At 33.7% G+C, this 19701-nt stretch overlaps 1 protein-coding gene across 2 annotated transcripts in view; it reads left to right on the top strand.

The window, feature by feature from the left end:
- ANKRD10 (ankyrin repeat domain 10) overlaps positions 1–19068 on the top strand; it is a 47514-nt gene extending 28446 nt beyond the window's left edge. The window contains exons 5-6 of one of the 2 annotated variants that reach the window (XM_078147324.1): positions 12411–12641; positions 17343–19068. In XM_078147324.1, coding sequence (XP_078003450.1) covers positions 12411–12641; positions 17343–17818 — 707 coding nt within the window. In that variant the 3' untranslated portion in view covers positions 17819–19068. The remainder of the gene's footprint in view (positions 1–12410; positions 12642–17342) is intronic. The other variant, XM_020965159.2, reaches the window with a different exon arrangement.
- The last annotated feature ends 633 nt before the right edge of the window (positions 19069–19701 follow it).

Genomic DNA, 19701 nt, shown 5'->3' with positions numbered 1-19701 from the left:
GATTCAAAAGGTAGATATTGCAGGTGTTGAAATTTGCATCAGATCAACAGATAAGGTGTAGTTTCAAAGATGGTTTTCTGGCTTTCTGCTTTTATATTCAGAAGGACCCATCTCTATCTAATATGTTTGTTAGTTTTCCTTAATTCCCTAGGAATTCTAGGAGGTGGAGAAGTGGGGTGTTTCCCATTATACCTTTCATCTTATGACTGATTTGGGGTGTGGTCTCAAAGATAAGGGTCTTAAGTCTGTGGCTAGAATAGAAAAACTGAGCTCATCCCTCTTTCAGGTGAATATTGACTCAGGTAAGCCCAGTGGCAAAACAATGGTGCCCTTATATTTGTTTATGGCCCATTTTTCTGATCTAATTCTTTTAAACAGTTGATATTCTCTTGGGACATCTTGTTCAGTACTTCATATCCTGGGTGTCTGTGAAATAGACCAGCAGGTAATTACGGATGTGTATGTAGGTAAATGTTTTCTAGCAAGCAGTGTCAGTTGACAGAATTCAAGAAAGGAGAATGGCACTTTGTGCCCAGAACATAATAAGCATTTAATAAGTAACTGTGTCCTCATGCATATAGTCAGCAGTCACAAATCAGATATGAAGAGAATAGTAAGCATCAGAGTTTGGCCCTAACCTCTCTTACTTATTTGGTTAAAGTACTCTGATATATTTTTTTTAGTAGAAGAAACCCTATATTTTTTGTTTCCCAGTAGTTCCTAGGGTTCTTTATGTAGTTAGAGCATGCTAGTATCTTTATTCATGTTCTTTTATTGTCTGATCCCAAGCACATTTTTGATTACGACAATTCATTTGTCAGTCAACATCCAACGTTATCAACATGCTGAAGCCACAATTAAAAAAATATGTATTTGATACCTTAAGCTACAGTAGTTCTCCAGTGATAATTTGGGATGTATTCTTCATGACTGTTTTTCTTGATAGCCTTGATTCATATAGATTTATTGCCATGACATAATTTTTAAAGTAAAAAAAATTTTAAACACTTAAATATCAGCTTTTAGAGATATCAAGTTAGCATGCAATAGAATTAGTCTCCAAATTGGATTTGAAGCCAAGACAGAATTTATTTTTATTCCTACTTTTAGCTATTTAGCCACTTTAACCTTGGCATGGGGTATGTTTTGAGATCTTAGTTTCTCCTCTAATTCTGGTCCCTCTATTTCTATAAATGAGTTTTTAAAATTGTCTCTTACAGCTAAGTGACAGATTTTCAAGAATGACCAATTTAAAAAAATATTTAAACACGTGCAAAAAGTCTTTACTGTGGAGAAGAGGAATCATAGATTAATTTACATAGCAAATATACACTATCAATTTCAGGATTTCTATCAGCTACAGCAGAATTGTTCTCTACCTTTGAAAAGTATGTATCACAGTATCATAGATAAGAGATCTGCTTCCAGCTCCCTTATTTTACAGATGAGGACAGTGAGGTTCAGAGAGGTTAGAGCGTTCCTCCCAGACCCTTAAGTTAGTATGAAGAAGCAGAACAAAGATGGAATCTGGGCCTCTTAATTCTGTAATCAAATACTCTTATGTCACTTTGGAGGTCCTTGAATGACTTCAGAAAATGTTCACATAAAAATACATAGTACAATGCTCAGGCATTTAATGGCATCATAGAATTTTAGAAACGAGAGACCCTGGAGGGCATTTAGTCCAACTACATTTTATAGGTTTATAGGCTTGCCGAAGAGAGTACAAATTGGGGACAGTGAATAGAATCTATCAAATATAGTTAAGCTGATTGAAGGGTTTTTTGGTAATCTATGATGGATTACTGATTGCATATTTTTGTATGTAGACTCAAGATTTTTAAAAAACAGACTTAACGATGATCCCAATTTTTCCTCAACTTTTTTTTCAAAAAGCTGAATAGAACACCCTATTTCTTAGTATTCTTTAAGAGCTGTTGCTGGATGAATGTAAACTTTAATGAATCAGGACCCAAGTTTTTATAGCACCTTAGCAAAGGGTCAACTTATCATCTCAAATGACCTGAGAAATGTTTGTGATTTTGTCATATTTAATGTTTCATTATAAATACTGTGAAACTTCAGTTTCAGATCTTTCATCTCCATTTTTTCCCCTGAAGACTTTATTTCTCTAATTTTTAAAAGGTGAGTTTTTATATTGTAGGCATGGAGTGCAAGAAACTGCTTTTTGAATAGGCTATTTTGTTATTAGTCCAAAAGACTTATTATTCTATACTTGTTCCAAATTCACTTATGTAATGTAATATACATGTGTAATTTACATTATGGAATACTGCTGCTGCTTGTTTTTATTATACCTGTTAGTTTGGTTTTCCAATTATTTGAAACTTCCTAGATTTGCCGCGGTTTTGTAATTTTCAGTGAAGTCAGGTGTCAGGTATAGAGGAAAGAAAAGGAAATAAGGTTTTTACTATGTTTTCTGTGTGCAGATATGTAAAATGGAGATTTGAAGATAGCCAAATAAAAAATTTATGTGAATTTTAGGAAATTTTGTCTGAAGTAACCAGATTATTTACTCAAAATACACAAAGTGTAGGCAGCCACAGTTTTTTTCCAGTATACTCTAACTGAAATTTTGCTTTCATTTGCCATTTGAATGCATAAGGATTTTATCATGGTTATATTGTCATTTTAAGTTACTTCACATTCTTACTTATTTAGATTGGCTGTTGGTGCTCCAAGTTGATAATTTCACATATAAGAAGCTTCCATTTTTATTTCACATTCCAAGAATCAATAAAATTTCTACATCTATGTTTATGAAGAAATTAACCTACATTGTATATTTCATATGAATATAGGTCATACTTGCTTTTGAGTTATTGTGGCTTAAATGAAAAAGGAACTAGTGTCATGTTAAAGAATAAAGTAGTGAGTTCCTTCTGTCTTAGACTATTGGAATCAGTTTACGTAGAAATAACATTTTCTGTACTTTGTCAGGTCAAGCCAGTTACCAAAATATCACCTAAAAAACCCTACAGAAATGAAAAATCCTCTTCTCCACCATCATCCCCTGCCCTCAGAACTTAATAAAATTTTCATCAAAATTCTCCTTCCTAGATAGGTTTGATAGTATTGATATTTATGGTATTTTACAATTTTAATTCTGAAAGGACTCTAGAAAAGTCAATTGGCTTTTCGTTCTTTAGAAAGTAATACACTTAAGCTATGCTCAGTATTCAGACAGCTGTCATATTTTAATGCTTCTGAATGCAAATGAGATTCTGTTTAAAAGAGTCTTTCTCCTATAAATATGTACCATTTTGGTTGTAAGGTGTAAATAAAGGGGAACCTGGGTTGAACAAACTACCTTTTGAGGGCATACCGTTTTTATCAGATAGTACAACTACCATTTGATGACATTCTTGGTTATTGCACTATATTATCACAGATGTAATCCTATTTATCTATGGGATAAAATAAAATTCAGAGGCCTTTCAGAGAAATTAACTCTTACTGGCAAGTTAATTTTTGTCAAATGTTTTCCTCTTAAACGTGATCTATTTGGGTATTTCAGATGGTTTGAAGACAAAAAATATCTTTTCCACTGTTTTACGTTGCGTTATTGACCAAGAGCTTAGGATATCCAGAAGACAGCTGAACCTTCTTCATATAAAATTCAGGATATGAATGTAGAACAAATCTTAATACATTCCATCTAGGTGGATTTCAAAGAAACTGCTGCCAAAATTAACAAATATTTTAGGGAAAAAAAGTTTTTCTTTATCTTTGGAAAATAATTTTATTTCCCCAGATGAATGCTTGAGTTTTGAGAGTTATTTTATTCATCACAGTGTCTGATATATTGAATTGCAAAACTATCTCTTTACCTCATTATATAGTTTGAGGAGGTAAATCTTATAAAGATAGAAACATAGAAATCCAAGTAACAGATTTGATAATTGATAAGTAACTTACCTGTTTTTGCTTATAAGTGTTTGAAATAAGAAATAGTTTTGTACAAATGCTGTATGGTTTTAAACCAAAGGCTAAACTAGGAATTATATTTCTAGGACAACTTTTTTAGTGTCTATCTCAAAAGTAATGGTTGCCTATGATTTCTTGGTTAAAGCTTTAATTTATAACTCTCTTTTCCTTCTGCTTTTGTACTTTGTTTTTAATAAGAATATTCCAAAGCCAGACTTCAATTATACAAAATCATGAATGTTACAGTGGTGTATATCAAGCTGAGAGGGCACACCTTATTGTGATGCACACTCAAAAGTAACTTTGTTTAAAGGCCAAATCACTAGCCTTTTCGTAGGTGTTTCTGCTGTTTCACTTGGACATTATGTCTCCTCTTTTAGGTAGTTAATTTTATTTTCCAAGTTGTGACAGCTAACAAAATAGATACTTCATTTCCTTGGTTTTTTTCCATTATTTTTATAAGATAGGTACCACACTGACCTTCTAGCTTTTTTTCAGAGACAGATTTAATTTAAACACTACAAAAACAACACAACTTGCCAGTCTTGCATGATAAAAAGATTGAAAGTTAACTTTATGAACCAACAATTTTTTTTCCTTGCTTCTTGAAGATACAGTTTCATTTTTGTCTTTTTGTATCTATTGCCTGTAACAGTGGCACATAGTATGTGCTTAATGTTTGTTTATTTGTTAATAGCTGGTGGCTTAAGCTTAATGGCTTACAAGATTTTCACTTCTTTATTTTATAGAATTATGCCTATCTTAATGCACTATTATGTTGAAATCCCTCTCAGTCAAATAAATATTCAATGAAAAAAATTACCCAATTGTATATTGGAAGGAAGCATATTTCTTTTAGACATGGTGATTTTAATGTAGAAACAGGACATAAGATGGATATAATTTGTTTTTAATAAAAATCTAGTATGTAGTGGAATAAAAAATAGTGATTGCTTTGCAGAGACATATCAAATTTCAGGGCTACCTTAAAAACCTTCAGTTTAATTACATATATGGGCTTTTGTTTATTTTTGTAAGAGCAGCAAGGAATGTGTATTCCAATGCAAAGTAGGATTCAGAAACATTAACTTCATCGATTCTCATTGATCTGGTAAAAATATTTGATATATGTCTACTATTTTGTGACATTCTCCATACATAAAAAGCCCTGGAATATACTGGTCATTAATATGAGTTACAGAGTGCTTCCCTCACAACTATGTAGCAACAACACACAAGAAAGATAAGTGGTTGTATGAATCTTGGGTTGTCCAACTATACCATGTATTTCATGAGCCTCGTAAGGGATTATTTCCTTGTCAACATTTAAGATTGAAAGCTCCTTTCCCAAGTAGGTTTTATAGCTATTGTGATTTTACTGTGACCTAAATCACAGCTGTACTATATATTTGAAAGCTTAGAGTCCAGAATGTTTTTTATCTTAACACAGGAATTCTAAATGATACATACTCAGGTACCAGACAGTTTTTATTATAAATGATTGTTTTGTTTAGGACTTTGAGATCAGTAGCCATGCTACCTGCTCCTTTGGCATAGGTAAGTTTGTATTTCTTAAAATCTCAAGATTCCTTTGTAGGTTCAACTGTGGTAAGCACATTGAGCTTAAAAATAATATCCTTACATAGCCATGTAACTAAAAAAAAAGGATGGCCTTTATAAAGATAATTATTTTGGCTTAGTCTTGGATTCATAAACTAGAAATTTTTTTAGGTTTCTTTTCCAGTCTCCTTGTTTTGGAGATGGAACGGGCAGCTTGGTGTGGTGGGTGGGACATTGAACATGAAATCAGGGAAGTGAGTCAGATCCTGCCTTACACACTTACTAGTTCTGTGACCTGGTTAATTCACCAGTTTTGTATGGTGAATTGGTTTCCTTATCTGTAAATTGAAGGGTATGGATTGATGGCCTCTAGGGCCTCTTCAACATTCAAAGCTAAGATTCTATGAATCTTAAAGAAGTCAAGAGTCATAGGTCTTAATATGCCAACATGTAGCAATTTTATAACTGTATGGAGGATTGATTAGAGAGGAGAAGGTCTGAGTGCTAGGAGGCTGTGTAGGCCCCATAATAAAAGGATTTGTTCTGTGAAGTTTGGATTCAGTCAAAGGGCGGTACTTGAGGGATGCACATGGCCTCGAGGCCATAGGTTCCCCACCCCTGGTTTAGCCTGTTTCAGTAATCTAAGAGAAGGATGGTTGTGTTAGCAGTAGAGAGGAGTCAAATGTAAAGAGATGTTGAAGTAAAATTGACATATGACAACTGATTGGTTAGGGGGTTGAGTGAAAAATCAAGAATTTCTAGGTTGCCAAGGTCAGTGACAGGAAGAATAGTGGTCTCATTTAGAAGAAACCATGAAAGTTAGAAGTCAGTTTAAGATAGATAATGAGTTCTATTTTGATATGGCTAGAGTTTGAAGTCCATATGGGATATCTAGGTTAAGAGTTGACAAAGAAGCAGTGGAGTGTGATGAGAGGTCATAAGAGATAAGGACTGGATGTACAGATTTAGGAGTCATATGTAGCATTAATAATTGAAGCCCTGAGAGTTGATGAAATCACCCAGAGAGATGGCCCAGAACTCACCTAAGGTTTGGCAAAGTATGCTTTTTATTACTGCAGACTGCCTTGCTCTGTGACTCAGTGATAGGCTCTTTTTTTTTTTTTGGTTTTTTTCTTGGTTCTTTATGTTACAAGTAGCATTACTTTTTTTCTTAATTGCAAGTTCTCAAGCTCACATATATGCCATACGGTTTAAAGTGTCGCATTAAGAGGACAGTATATTTTAAATATTGCCCCAAAAGCACAAACTTTTGCTGCAGCTGTAGCTTACTGATCCAGTCCCCAGGAATTCCTGAACTCATGTTCTTCCACTTATTCATCCTTAGATTGCCCTCTTGTTGCCTCCCTTAGTAAAAAAAATTAGGAAGAATAAAAAGATACTACGTGTGATTGAAAATGGATAATGGACAACAGAAGTGAAATCAACACCAATTGTGATTTTATATGGATTATTCAGAGAAGAAATGGTGGCCGAAGCAACCCTGGTTTACAATATAAACTTCTTCATAAAATCTTAAAGATACTATGGTCAATATTTCTGTCTAAACCAGAAAAAAAAAGCAATAGTAGGCAAGAAAAGTTAAAAGAGAATTCAAGTCTTTCATCTCCAGAATTCCTTAGGCCTGCTATGTTGGATAAACTTTATCATTACCCAACTGGACCATCTTTCTTGCTGCTGAACACATACCTGGGTCCCTTTGCTTTTTGTAGCCCTGATCAAATCAATACTGCCATTGTTTCTGGAAGTGTTGTGTTCATCTACTCCCCTATATTTCCATCCACTAAAACCATAACTTTCCAAACCAAAGTATACCTCTTGTGTCTTGCTATTTGAATGTGTCTTAGAATTTAAGCTTTTTGAGGACAGGAGGTTTCCCCCCACCTTTAAATCTGTAGATGCTTTAAAAATACTTTTTCATTTATTTGAAGTCAGGCAAGAGAGCCAACCAAGCAAAGTTGTCCTGAGGGCATTTAAAGATGGAGGCCAGCAAACAACAATGGAAAAGGACCTGTGCTTTTTTTTTTTTTAATAGCTTTTCACCTTCTAGGACAGTAAGCTACCACATAGTCACAAATATACTTGGAGATGGCAATAAAGAGAATGAAGATGGGGAAAAGCATCTGTATTGAAACAAGTACATACACTGCCATGCTGGCAGTTTGAGACTATTAAGGGATCTGAAGATTAGAAGATTAAAATATGGAAAAACATTAATACTGAAAACTGTAACACCAAGTATTGACATATATAATCATTTAGTTATAAAGTGTTTTTGAAACATTTCCCCATGCATTGATGGCATATTTTAGTTACTATTAGGGACCAGGTAATATCACTAGCAATCTGCCACCTATCTATAATTTAAATAAGTGGAAAATGCAAGATCTTAATTGTGGGGAAATAATTTGGTAGAACAAAACATTATCTTAAAGATTTTCAACCAAAGGAATCACTACATCTGTATCATTTAAGATTCCCATATGTAAGAAATAACTTAGTTTATTGACTTTACGGTCATAAACATCAGGCCTGAGGTATTAAAAAAAATTTGCCATTGTGATAGAGATATAGCATAGAGTGCAAGTTGAAGAGAGTTCTGTGGTAGATGATGTCCTGTAGCTATTGCTATTTGCAGATGACTAGTCTTTGCATCAGGCCTGGAAAATTGCCTGGCCTCTTGGGGGAGAGATCTATAAAAATTCAAGCATGTCTAATTGCTCAAATTACAACATGCAGTTGGAGACAGTTTAGAGATTGTCTGTAGGGGGTGTGTGTGTATGAAATCAGACAGTTGACGTGGAGTTGGGCCCAGAATTAAAAAGGAGGAAGAGAACATTGCTCCTGGAAGTGCAGTATCCATCTACACCCTTGTTATTTCCAACTAACTCCATAAAAAAGGGTAAATTGCCTAAAGTATATAACTACCCTTGACCTCACACTTTCTCCAGAAATGAAGGCCTGTCTTTTCAACACTTGTGCCACTTTTAATTCTACAAAACAACCCTATAATCTCCAAGGAATTGCATGTCATACACAGGGCAATGGGAGGATACATAGTGGATATGAGCAGGCTAAAAAGTAATGAAGGAAAAATTTCCAGAAGTAACAAGTAAAATGTGTCAATACTTAGGATAGAAAATAGGAGATGAGCCACTTCACAGGTTGAAAATCTGTGCACTTCTCTTGTATCTGATTTTAGAAGTTAGAGCCTCTAGCAAATTGTGTCTCAGACGCAGGATAGATAGGTGAGTCACAGGAAAGATGGGTAGTCATGGATGGATTATAGTCTGCATCATTGGAGGGAATACCCAAATCTGAGATCAGAGATTTATTTGTGTGTTGCTTTCCATGCTCATCAATCCAGACAACTATTCAATTTAGAGCATGTGTAAGATTCCTTATTCACTAATAATAGCTGGCATTTATATATTGTTTTAAGGTTTACGATGCACTTTACACTTGCACATATCTCATTTGATCCCTAAAACAGTTCTGTGAGGTGGGTGCTATTTTCTGTATTTTACAGATGAGAAGCAATGACTGAAAGGTTAAGTGCATGTCACCCAGTGAGTGGAGTACCTGGGTCTCCTTGACTTCAAAGTCTGGCACTCTGTTCACTGTAGTATGCCACCTCATATCAATTATTGCTTGTGCAGTTAAAAAATACAAAGAAATTTGTTTTCAAAGTACATATATGGAATACCATCAATTCCATTGTTTTTATTGTTAGATCTCCTTTTAAAACATTTAGAGAGAAAATCTTGGTTTTTTTGCAGATGGCATTTACCTTCACATGTAACATTTAAAGTGATTCTTCTGGGGGGAAAAATGAACTGGGAACCTCGATGCTTTCCCAGAATTTCTGAGAAATAATCTAATTTTAAGATACTTCTTACTTTTTTGATGAAATGGTATAAAGTATCTTCCAGTGAGTAAAGAATATTTAACAGCACAATGAAGTTGGTCTCTATGAAATATTACTGGGGAAAAGTTAATGGAAACAACTATAGTTCAAATCCTGTCCTTTGGTATTCAGATATATATATGATTTTCATGCTAGAGTAGTTTAATAAAATATACTGGAAGCTTGCTAGAACTTTTTTTTTTAAATAGAGTAGTATACAATGAAAGCCTAGGCCTTTCATGTAATAGGTACTTGATATGTATGCTAGTAAGTACTGAAAGGGGTGGTGGTGGTGGTGGTGGTGGTGATAAGTACATATGGTAGAATTTCCCAGTATTGACTCAAGACCACATGATTTTTAAGGGGTTAGCATTGTCAAAAGTTGTTTTTAAACATTTTTGTATGCTTCCAGCCTGAAACTTTGTTAAAGTTTGAAAGATCAGAGCGTGAAGTTGAAAGATCATGTATTTTAACCAGTTAACTAGATAGAAATCCTATTACTTAGCTTGTGACTATAAAGAAGTCAGTCTAGGCTAGCTTAACTCATTGTTCTTAAAATGGTACCTAAATTTTACCAGTACCTTGTCTATAATTTCTTTACATAGGTCTCCCATTAAAAATTTTCAATCTCACAATTATATTAAAAAAAAGGAAAAACTATATATGTGCTTCAATTGTTAGCAGTACTTGCATATACTTATATTCCATTCTATAACCACACTACTGCCTCTGTTTGTTTCTGAGGCTGTGTTTTCTTTGTTTCTTCTGTTTTGAGTTATTCTGGAAATTCTGTCCGTTCTTGTTTAGGAAATAGCAATTTTGCAGTCTTAAAGAATTTAATGTTAATTGAGTGATTATATGTCAGTTTCCTCTTCAGATTAAATTTTTGTGGTATTTGAACTTTTTTTCTTTTTAAAACCTTGGGAATTAGAAGATAACATATTGCTCTAAATGCTTAAAAAAATAGTTCTTGATTGTTATGTAAAACTAAGACGGAGCAAATTTAGATCTTAAGAATTCCCAATTTGGAAATTCATAGAGGAAGGGCATTAATGCTATGTCTAGGTCTAGGCTATGAAATGAGTTCCTTTTTGATGATTGAGTTTTAGTGTCTTTGGAATGAGCTTTTGGCATGATACTAATCCTCAGCTTTGTTAAAATGGAAATAAAAACTAATTGATGTTTTTCTAAGATTACACATAGCTTTATAAAATGTAGATATGTACATAGGTTGCTTGGATTTGCAATATGATTTATTGTAATGCAAATGCTTTATTCAAGAATGAATAGCCCTTATGTTAATAAAGTATATTGTGTCAGACACTTGGAATACTTTATTCCCCAGGACCTGTTGTTCATCTTTTGGGGGTGGGAGGAAAGAAGAGTGTGAGAGAGAGCTTCAATTTATAATTAATTTTGGTCTTTAAAAATATTTAAGAATGTTCTATATCAATACAAAGTTAATTTTCTCTTCCCACCCTACAACTTAAACATAATTGAAATTTTTATTATTTTGAGCAGTTTGCAAATTTAAGAGTAATATCTTAACTTTTTCCCCCTACCATTACCCCATTTGGGTATTTGTTGAAGCTTCTTCTGCATCTCTCCCCTTTCTTGTTCTCTTGGTGTAATCATACAACAAATCTTTTTTTTCTGATTCATTAAGACTGTTTGCACATTAACTTCACTATCATTGATTTTAGTACAGACTTGGGAATAATTTGAAACTGCTGTTACTCTGCTGCCTGTGCTTTGCTTAATTGATTCATATGTCTCCAATATTGCAACAACATTACATATGTTAAGATTTTTTCCCTCCCACATATTTTTGAACCTTGTGTTTTATTCCTATATGTTAAAATTTGTTTTTATTGATCTCTTTTGTTTATACATCACTTTCATTTATCAGCATTCCCTTCCTCTTCCCCCTACCCAGAGAGCTATCTGGTATAATAGAATTTTAAAAAGAAAGGGAAAAAAATAATTTGGCAAAACAAACCAACATATCAGTCAAATCTAAGAGTGCTTCCACAGATATACTCTCCTAACTACAAAGTAGGGAGTAAGATGCTTTCTCATATTTCTTCAGGGTCAAGTTTGCTCATTATGGGTACATAGCATTTGTTACTGTACTTTATAGAAATTCTATTTAACACCAAGAGTAGTTAATTTTTTCATGTGGTTTATATGTAAGAAATTGTCTTCTCAGTTTCTTTATCTGTAAAATGTAAGATGATACCTGTAGTATTTCTCTCACAAGGTGTTAGGCTTAAAAGGAATAATGTATCTAATGTGCTTTGCAAATGTTAAAGTGGTACATAAATGCTGACTTATTGCTTGATAACACATTTGTACAACCTTCATTGAAACTCAGTAATCACTTCCAACCATTGGCTCAATTGTAAATCTTAGCTGACTAACTCCTCTTCTTCTGGATCTCCCAGTTGTCTCAAATTAGTAGGTTTATAGCATAAAAGTAAAAATATAGGAACTTTAAAACACTTTGTATGTATCATTAAGTAATTCTTGCTTGCTAGAAATTTTCATTCGTTTCAGTGATGAGAAAACAGTGGAAACATATTTAAACATTATTTCTGTTGAATGTTTAAAGTTATGCATGTTTTTCTTGAAATAAAAGACAGTATGCTTCAAATACCATATCCCATCAAGTAGAACCTAAATGGGTGTTGCTACTTCCAAGAAGTTTTAAGGTTCAGTTATAAAATTATTTGCTAAAGAAATCTAGTTTGTGGTACAGATTGTTGACTGCTGTGTAACCAGCAGTTCATGTAGATTTCAGGAAAGAGGGCAAAGCACAAGATGTAAAGGGGTGAGTGTGTATAAAATTGTTAGGCATTAAACTACTGTATGCTTTGAAAATATGAAATCAGACTATTTGTCTTGATGTTTTCTTTTATATGTACAGAATAACCTAAAATCATGTCCTGTTTTGTTGGGTTTTTTTTAATTTTTACAGCTCAGAGCTTTGTTTGCTCCATACCACAAGTGAACGGAGGAGCTGATGATGATGCTGACAGTATGCACATTGATAGAGAGTTTGCTGTTGTATCAGGTGGGAGTGGACAGTTTCCTGTTAACTGCAACAACATTCAAATGGTTGAAGACATCAAACAACAGGAGAGTGGTTCTATTGGACCAAAAGAGATAGAAATTTATACAGTTACATCAATGCAAACCCCTTGTCGTTGTAAGAACCAGTATGCATATTATTTCTAAGATACAAAGGTTTCTTTGAATTTTTTGCACATTGTTGTCCAGTGTCTTGGAAACTCGTATTACTCTAATGCCCATTCTTTTGGGTGTTCGTAGACACAAGAAAACATTTCTTGACACATTTAGTGTGGATATATACAGTACTTATGAAGTCACTCTTCCTATTATGCATTGAGGCTTAAACTTAATGTGCCTTCTTTATCTTTTAAAGAGTTAAAAAGAATTTTTTTAGCTTTGAAATACTTTTTGCATTTCACACATAGTGTACTGTTAGTGTTTTCAGAGTAATATGTACCTTAATACAAATAGCTCTAAAGATAGTTATGCGAATAGCTAGAAATTGCCAGAGGTTTATAGTTAGTGGAAAAGTAAAAAATGAAATGAACATTTTTAGCTTTTGCTAAAATATAAACCTAAGTTAAAAAGAGGAGGAAAAAAAACTTAAGAAATATTTGCAAAACATAAGTTTTTTATGTCCAATTTCATAGGCTTAGAACTATTTGTAGTAATAGCTAAATATTCACATTTTGAATTTTCAAATAGCAACAGATTTATTTCTTAATAGTATTCTAGAATATTTTAAAAATGAGTTACCACAAATATATCTTATGTTAGCTTGATTAAAAGCTCTTTTCTCAGCCTTTCCATGTACTTGAAAGGTAAAGATTATGACAATTTTATTAATGTAGTGTAATGCTTAGAAATGAAAACTGATTTTTATTATTAATGTTGTTTTTCTATATTCCAAGTGCAACTTTGGGTATAATAGAATAGATGTTTTGTTTTCTGAATTAACATGAAAGCCATTTTTAAAAAGTGAACTTTAAAAGGAAGCATATATATGCATATATATCTCTCTCTATATATATATATCTTTTTGGAAATGTAATATGTTTCTAGTATATTAAAAAATATTAAAGGAAAGCCATATAAATATATTAGTAAAATTAGTAAAAAAAAAAAATTAGGTGGAAATATCTTGTTACTAAATAATCTAAAATCCTAGGAAACTTTTTTTTAAGAGTAAACAGGGACTCCCAAATGGAAAATGCTTTAATTAAAATAGTAGTCAAGTTTATTTACAGTTAAGATCTATATAACCAAGCACATGGATAAATACCACAGCTACTCCATAAAGCAAAACTTAAAATAAGAAAAGCAGTGGGACAAACGTGTAAGTCAAATATATTGGCCTTCTACTGTTCCAGTGGGACTTCCTAGCAGTTTATTATGTTGAAAGTATAAATCAGTCTCATAGTTCAAGCCCATTTCAGAGTGCAGACAAAAAACCTGCTCAGCTCTCTGTGCCAGTAGGCACATTATTTTTTTTTTTATCAGTTGTAATTATTAGCCTCTGACATCTTTTTTTAAAAAAAAAATCCTAAAACAGGAATGTGTTTTGATTTTCACTTTTTTTTTTAAAGCAATAATTAGTCTTTTACAGCTACCCTTAATGGTTCAGGGACTTACCATTTAGAAAAATGAACCAAATTCTGCCCTTTTATCCTAATTTAAACTTCCAGCTAGTCTCATTTAACTAAATAAATTAGCCACTTGAAATGTCTTCTTTTAATGTTTATATCTTTAAATATATTCTACTTCTACCCAGAAGCCTTGCTAGAATGCTGCCCTTTAAGGTCTGTGCCAGTGGGAATGTTACAGATCTACCTCACTTTATGCAGTAGATGGATGCATTCCAGAAAAGTGTATAAATCAAATTTTCACATTTTAAATTGTTGGGAGGGGCTGACTATCTGAAGGAATCTTACTGTGAATCCTTTTTAAAGCAAATACTTGCCCCCTAATTTATCTCTTTGTGTAAATCTGGATTTTCATATATTGGGTTGGCTTAAAGCGAGGTACACCTGTATAGGTGAGACCCTGCTATAACAAGATCACTCTGGTACAGGTGGGCCCCGCTTTTAGATGCCATGCATTCCTGGAGGCTGCATCTTAAAGCAGATCCGCCATAAGGCAAAATCCGGGCTGTGTATGTGCTGTTGCCTTCGTCTGTTCGGACATCGGTGGAAACTGTGGAATGAGCAGGTAAAGGCAGCAAGAAGGGAAGTATAGGTCTTTATTAGGCAGCATTAAATGAGCAGAATGGTAAAATGTCAAGTGGCAGATTTGGGATTGACTGTACTAACCAAACCCCTTTGAGCAGGATCTGAGATGGTCTTGTCATTACATTTTATTATGTTAAAGCAAGATTCTGGTGGGTTTACAATTTTTATTTCCCTTCATGATAGTATTACGAGGCTGTATTACTTGGCTTGGGCTTTTTTAGCTTGTTGATCCCTGGAACTAATTTGCTTTAACCTAGCTGCTTGAGAAAAAAAATTACTTCCTTTATACCAACTTTTAATTCCGCATAAATTATGAAAACAGGCTGCCCGTCTTCCCCTGTGTTCTTCCTTAAAAAGTAAAGCAGATCAAAGTAAGCTAGGTTTGAAGCAACACACCCAATTTTTTGAGTAGTTGACTAGCTATTTTAATTAACTTTGGGAACCCAATTACACTGTCTACTATTTCCATCTCTTTAAAGAGATTTGGATAATTAATTGGACACATATACTTGAACTGTCCAGGTTTTTTTTTTTCTTCTTTTTCTCTTATCTTTCAAGTGGATACTGCTGCCCCATAGCCAGATTTTATCTTTAAGGAAACTTTGTGGCTTTGTTTTTGAAAAATAGGAATTACATAGTTGCCACCCCTGGGGTAAATGGCCTGGGGTTTTGGTGGTTTTTTTGTTGTTAATACTTTTTATATGTAATTACTACTTAGCTTAGGTCACTTTCCTTGAATTTAAGTAATAACAGCCGCTATTTACATTATGCTTGGCTGTGAGATATGGAATGAAAATATTATCATCCCTATGTTATATATGAGGAGATTAAGGATGAGGGTGGTTATGCCATTTGTCCTGATCAAGCAACAGAAATGACAAAACTGGAACTCAAAATTTTCTGACTCAAGATCTAGTTCACTGTTGTCTTAAGACATTGTGCTATAGGTTCAACTTGAAAGATCAGAGAAAGTATCCATTTACTCCATTTTAGCAGATTTTATGGAAACCATGCTCTTGGTTAATGCATTTTTACCTTTAAAAAGTTTATAAACTTGTTACCAGACAAAAGTTGATGACTTTTGAAAAATTATAAGCTTTTTGCATCCTTCTGTTTATTTTTTGAAAGGGGTGAGATGGGGGCATGGGTTGAAGATGAAGGGAAGGGAGAATGAAGATGTAGCATAAATGTGCAATGTAGAAAAGTACTTAGCCTGGAAAAAATTAAAAATATGCACTTTGTTAGGGCACTGTTATACAAGGGTAATAAGGTATGCATCAAATGCTTCTATATGTGAAAGTCTATTAGAAATGGATTTTTTGAAATGGTCATTGTAAGACTACATTTTATTACAGTACAGGAGCACTTTAAGTGGCAAACCTTGCTTAATAATCCCAGGTTAGAGGCAATTTTAAGCTACTTATTCTCTGTATTCATGTCTACATATACACTTTTGAGTTACAAAGCACAGAACTGTAATATGTATTGGTCTATTCCAGTACTTGTCATGGGTATTTTTTCCTTATCAATATTTTACTGAATAAATTTTTGTCTTAAGCTTCAAAAATCAGTGTTCCCCCTACTTATTTTTTTTAATGTGGCTGGTGTATCCTAAATATCATAATTTAATAAAATTCAGAACTAGTCATTCAAAATGACCTTTTGCATGAATATCATTAATTTCCATGTTTTCTTTTCGTAAGCATTCTGGTCTGTGCATTTTGCCAATGCTGTTTTCACCTGGCATTTTGCATATGGATTATGTCAATTTTTGAGTATTACTTAAAGAAAACTATTCCTATAAAATTTGTTTGTGCGCTTTCCTAAATTATTAGTCTGAACTTGCTTTAGAACACTTTGCATTGTCTTCCATTCTTATAAAAAGCTTCTGTAATTAGCTTGCTTAAGTTACTTTATGTACTGTTTTTCTCGATCTTGAATGAAGTGTTACACTTCATTTTAATCCTTTGTGAAAACCATTTTATATTTTTTTTCTTGGAAGAGAGAGAGGGTTAGGCATTGGGAACCCTTAGATGAGGTAACTCCCTCTACCAGTGCAGATCTGCCAGGATTATAGTCTTAAAAGTTTCCTGGGTGTACTAAGAAGTTAAGGGGCTAATGATCCTGGTCACAAAAACATTATTTGTCTGGGACTGGGCTTGAACCCTGGTCAAGGCCTCTCTAGTGAAAACCTAAAGTGTATTTTTTTAAAAATCTAATTTGTTTTTTATTTTTGAGTCTGATAGAATTTACTTGGCTAGAAAATTTTCAAGTATAGCTGAGAATGACTCAAAAAACAATCATTTTGAAAACTATGATAAAATAGTTTAAAGACTACTTTGTAAAGAATGATAGCCTAAGTTTCTCAGTTTGGCCCCACATCTTTTAAATGCCGAGTTATTTTTCAAATCATAACAATCAAAACTATTTTGTCCTTCATTTTTAAACACAGCTATGCAAGATATCTTGAAAATTGATCAATACCTCCCAGAAGATCTAATCGATTTTGAAAAATAAAACGAGGTTTTATTTAAATATAGCCAAATTTTTTATGTTTTTTCCCCCCCATTGATTCTGAGTTTTGGTGACAGGTGTATTTCTTAATGCAGATATGAATAGCAGTAGCTCCGTTTTGAATACATTGACAAGTGGATATGCCACCAATGGACATTTGGACTTCCCTTCCACGACACAGCTCAATGGGATGGAAAACAGGAATGGAGAATGCTTAACAGCACCTAATGGAATTAGCAGTGAATTAATTCCAGGACTGACTTTTGCAAATAGCCAGAAAACTCCCTCTGTTAATGGTGCTGAAGAATCAGAAAAGACAATGAACATTTCTCCTGATATGTGTGGCTCTCTGCATCTGAACGGGAGCCCGAGTAGCTGTGTAGCTAATAGACCTTCCTGGCTAGATGACATTGGAGATAACTTGCACTATGGACATTACCATGGGTTTGGGGACACAGCTGAGAGCATCCCGGAGCTTAACAGTGTTGTTGAGCATTCCAATTCTGTCAAAGTGGAGGAGAAATATGATAATACTGTCTTGGGCACAATGCACCTTTATCATGGCTCCTAAAAGTCAGTAGGTTTTCTTCATTTGAAACACATTGATTCATACTGTTGACTGACTTTTTGGGAGGAAATATCCATGTAGCATTAATTTGGAGAGGAATGCCACAACTGTCATTTTTTTTTACATTTCGATTTATTAGGAAAAGTAAAGCTTCCATTTGGTGGTTTCCTAGTTAAAGTGAAGTCTTAGTTTGTTGCATGAGTGGGACTTGGTGATTAGGCATTGTTACAGTGGGATGCTCTTTGAGAATTAAGTCCCTTTTTAACATTGGTCACCAAGCCCAATACTAGCACCAAAAATTGCTATTTTTCCTGTAAAAACTGAGTTGTATACAATGGAGATAGAAAGCGAGAGGCCAAAAATGTCTCCTAATTACTTTCCTTAGCTTATTATACTTGGGCATAGCTATAAAAAAGCTTTCATTTACTTTTCTAGTTGAGCCTATAGTAAGAGAAGACCCATGCTCTCTCTCTTTTTGTAAGGTCTGAACTATTTCAACCTTAGAATAGATTTCTCACACCAATTTGCAATGTTTATATGGAGGAAAGGACTTTTGTCTTGAGTTCAGTGATGTTTGAAAATTAGTTTTCACCTTTCATATGGTAAAATTTGTAATTGGATATGTATAGTCCATTCTTTGGTGTCAGTTACCAGATGAAATATTTGGCTTATGACTTGAATGAAGTAGAATGGGTCATAGCCCAGTGTTTGATTACAAACAGATAACCACCTGGAGTTAATCCTATGTTAGAATAGTTTTATCTTGCATTTTACTTTATGTGCTTAATACTTTACCATAGATCGCCCACTGAAGGGATATTAGCACGGTTTTCTTTATATGCAATGAAAATTACTGTTGTTTGTAGAATTTGTTAGGTCGGAGTATTTCAATTTGACTGTTTTTGATACATGTTGGATTTCCCTTCCCCTCCTCCACTCTTTGGGAGTATATTCTGCTTTAGACTTCTTCTGCTATGTATATCTAGCCAGTTGAGAGACCCTTGAGGGAGTCTCATGCTGAATTTGTATTGTTTATAGTTTTATACAGGTCAACATTGATGCAGCTAGTAGCGACACTGTGCAAATATTGTAATGATTTTCTGCTTTGGTGATTTCATAATGAAGAATGGTGTGATGGAGAAAATGTCAAATGAATAAACCAGTGTCCTAAGAGAACTATACCATCCTTTTTTTGTTTGTTTAAAAAGGGACCTTTACAAATTGAATAAAAAATAAATTTCTTATATGCTCAACTTTCCATGAGTTGCCTTTTATTTTCAGTGATTTTATTTTAATAAGGCATTTTATCCCGCATGCCACCAGCAGGATTCAGTTTAATGCTTGTTCTCAATCTCTGGTGCATTTGACCGTATCCCTTCTACTGCAGAAATAACATTTCTAGGAAGATCTCTTTGATCCTTCACCTTGTTAGATAAGATTGTGTATGTGTTGCGTCTCAGTTTTTATTGAATCATCAACAGGCTCTCTTACACTATAAAAGGTTCCCCTGATAAAGAAGTATGGTAAATTATCAGCAGTACTACACTTGAGCTAGAAGGTCTGGTTTCAATTCCTGACTCCACATTTGCTAACATTGTGGTTGTAAGTTGTCACTTAAACCTTCCTAAGTCTGTTTCCTCCTGTGTAAAATGGGCATAATGATACTTGTACTTCTTACCTCATGGAAACATTATAAAGAACATACTTTGTAAAGCTCTCTATAAATGTTTATCATTACCCTAAATGCCTGTGCAGGTGTCTAGAAAAATGCAGATAATCTTTGGGATTACCAGTAAAATAACTTTCTGTTGCATTCTTACATATGCTGTTGAAAGCATTCAGAAGATTTTTATGAGACAAATTAAGGTGTAATTCCTTAGATGAGG

This window comes from Phascolarctos cinereus, unplaced genomic scaffold (assembly GCF_003287225.1).
Source record: "Phascolarctos cinereus isolate Bilbo 61053 unplaced genomic scaffold, phaCin_HiC Scaffold_7;HRSCAF=346, whole genome shotgun sequence".
In the NCBI taxonomy this organism is placed as follows: Eukaryota; Metazoa; Chordata; class Mammalia; order Diprotodontia; family Phascolarctidae; genus Phascolarctos; species Phascolarctos cinereus.
This window is presented reverse-complemented; position numbering and strand designations above follow the sequence as displayed.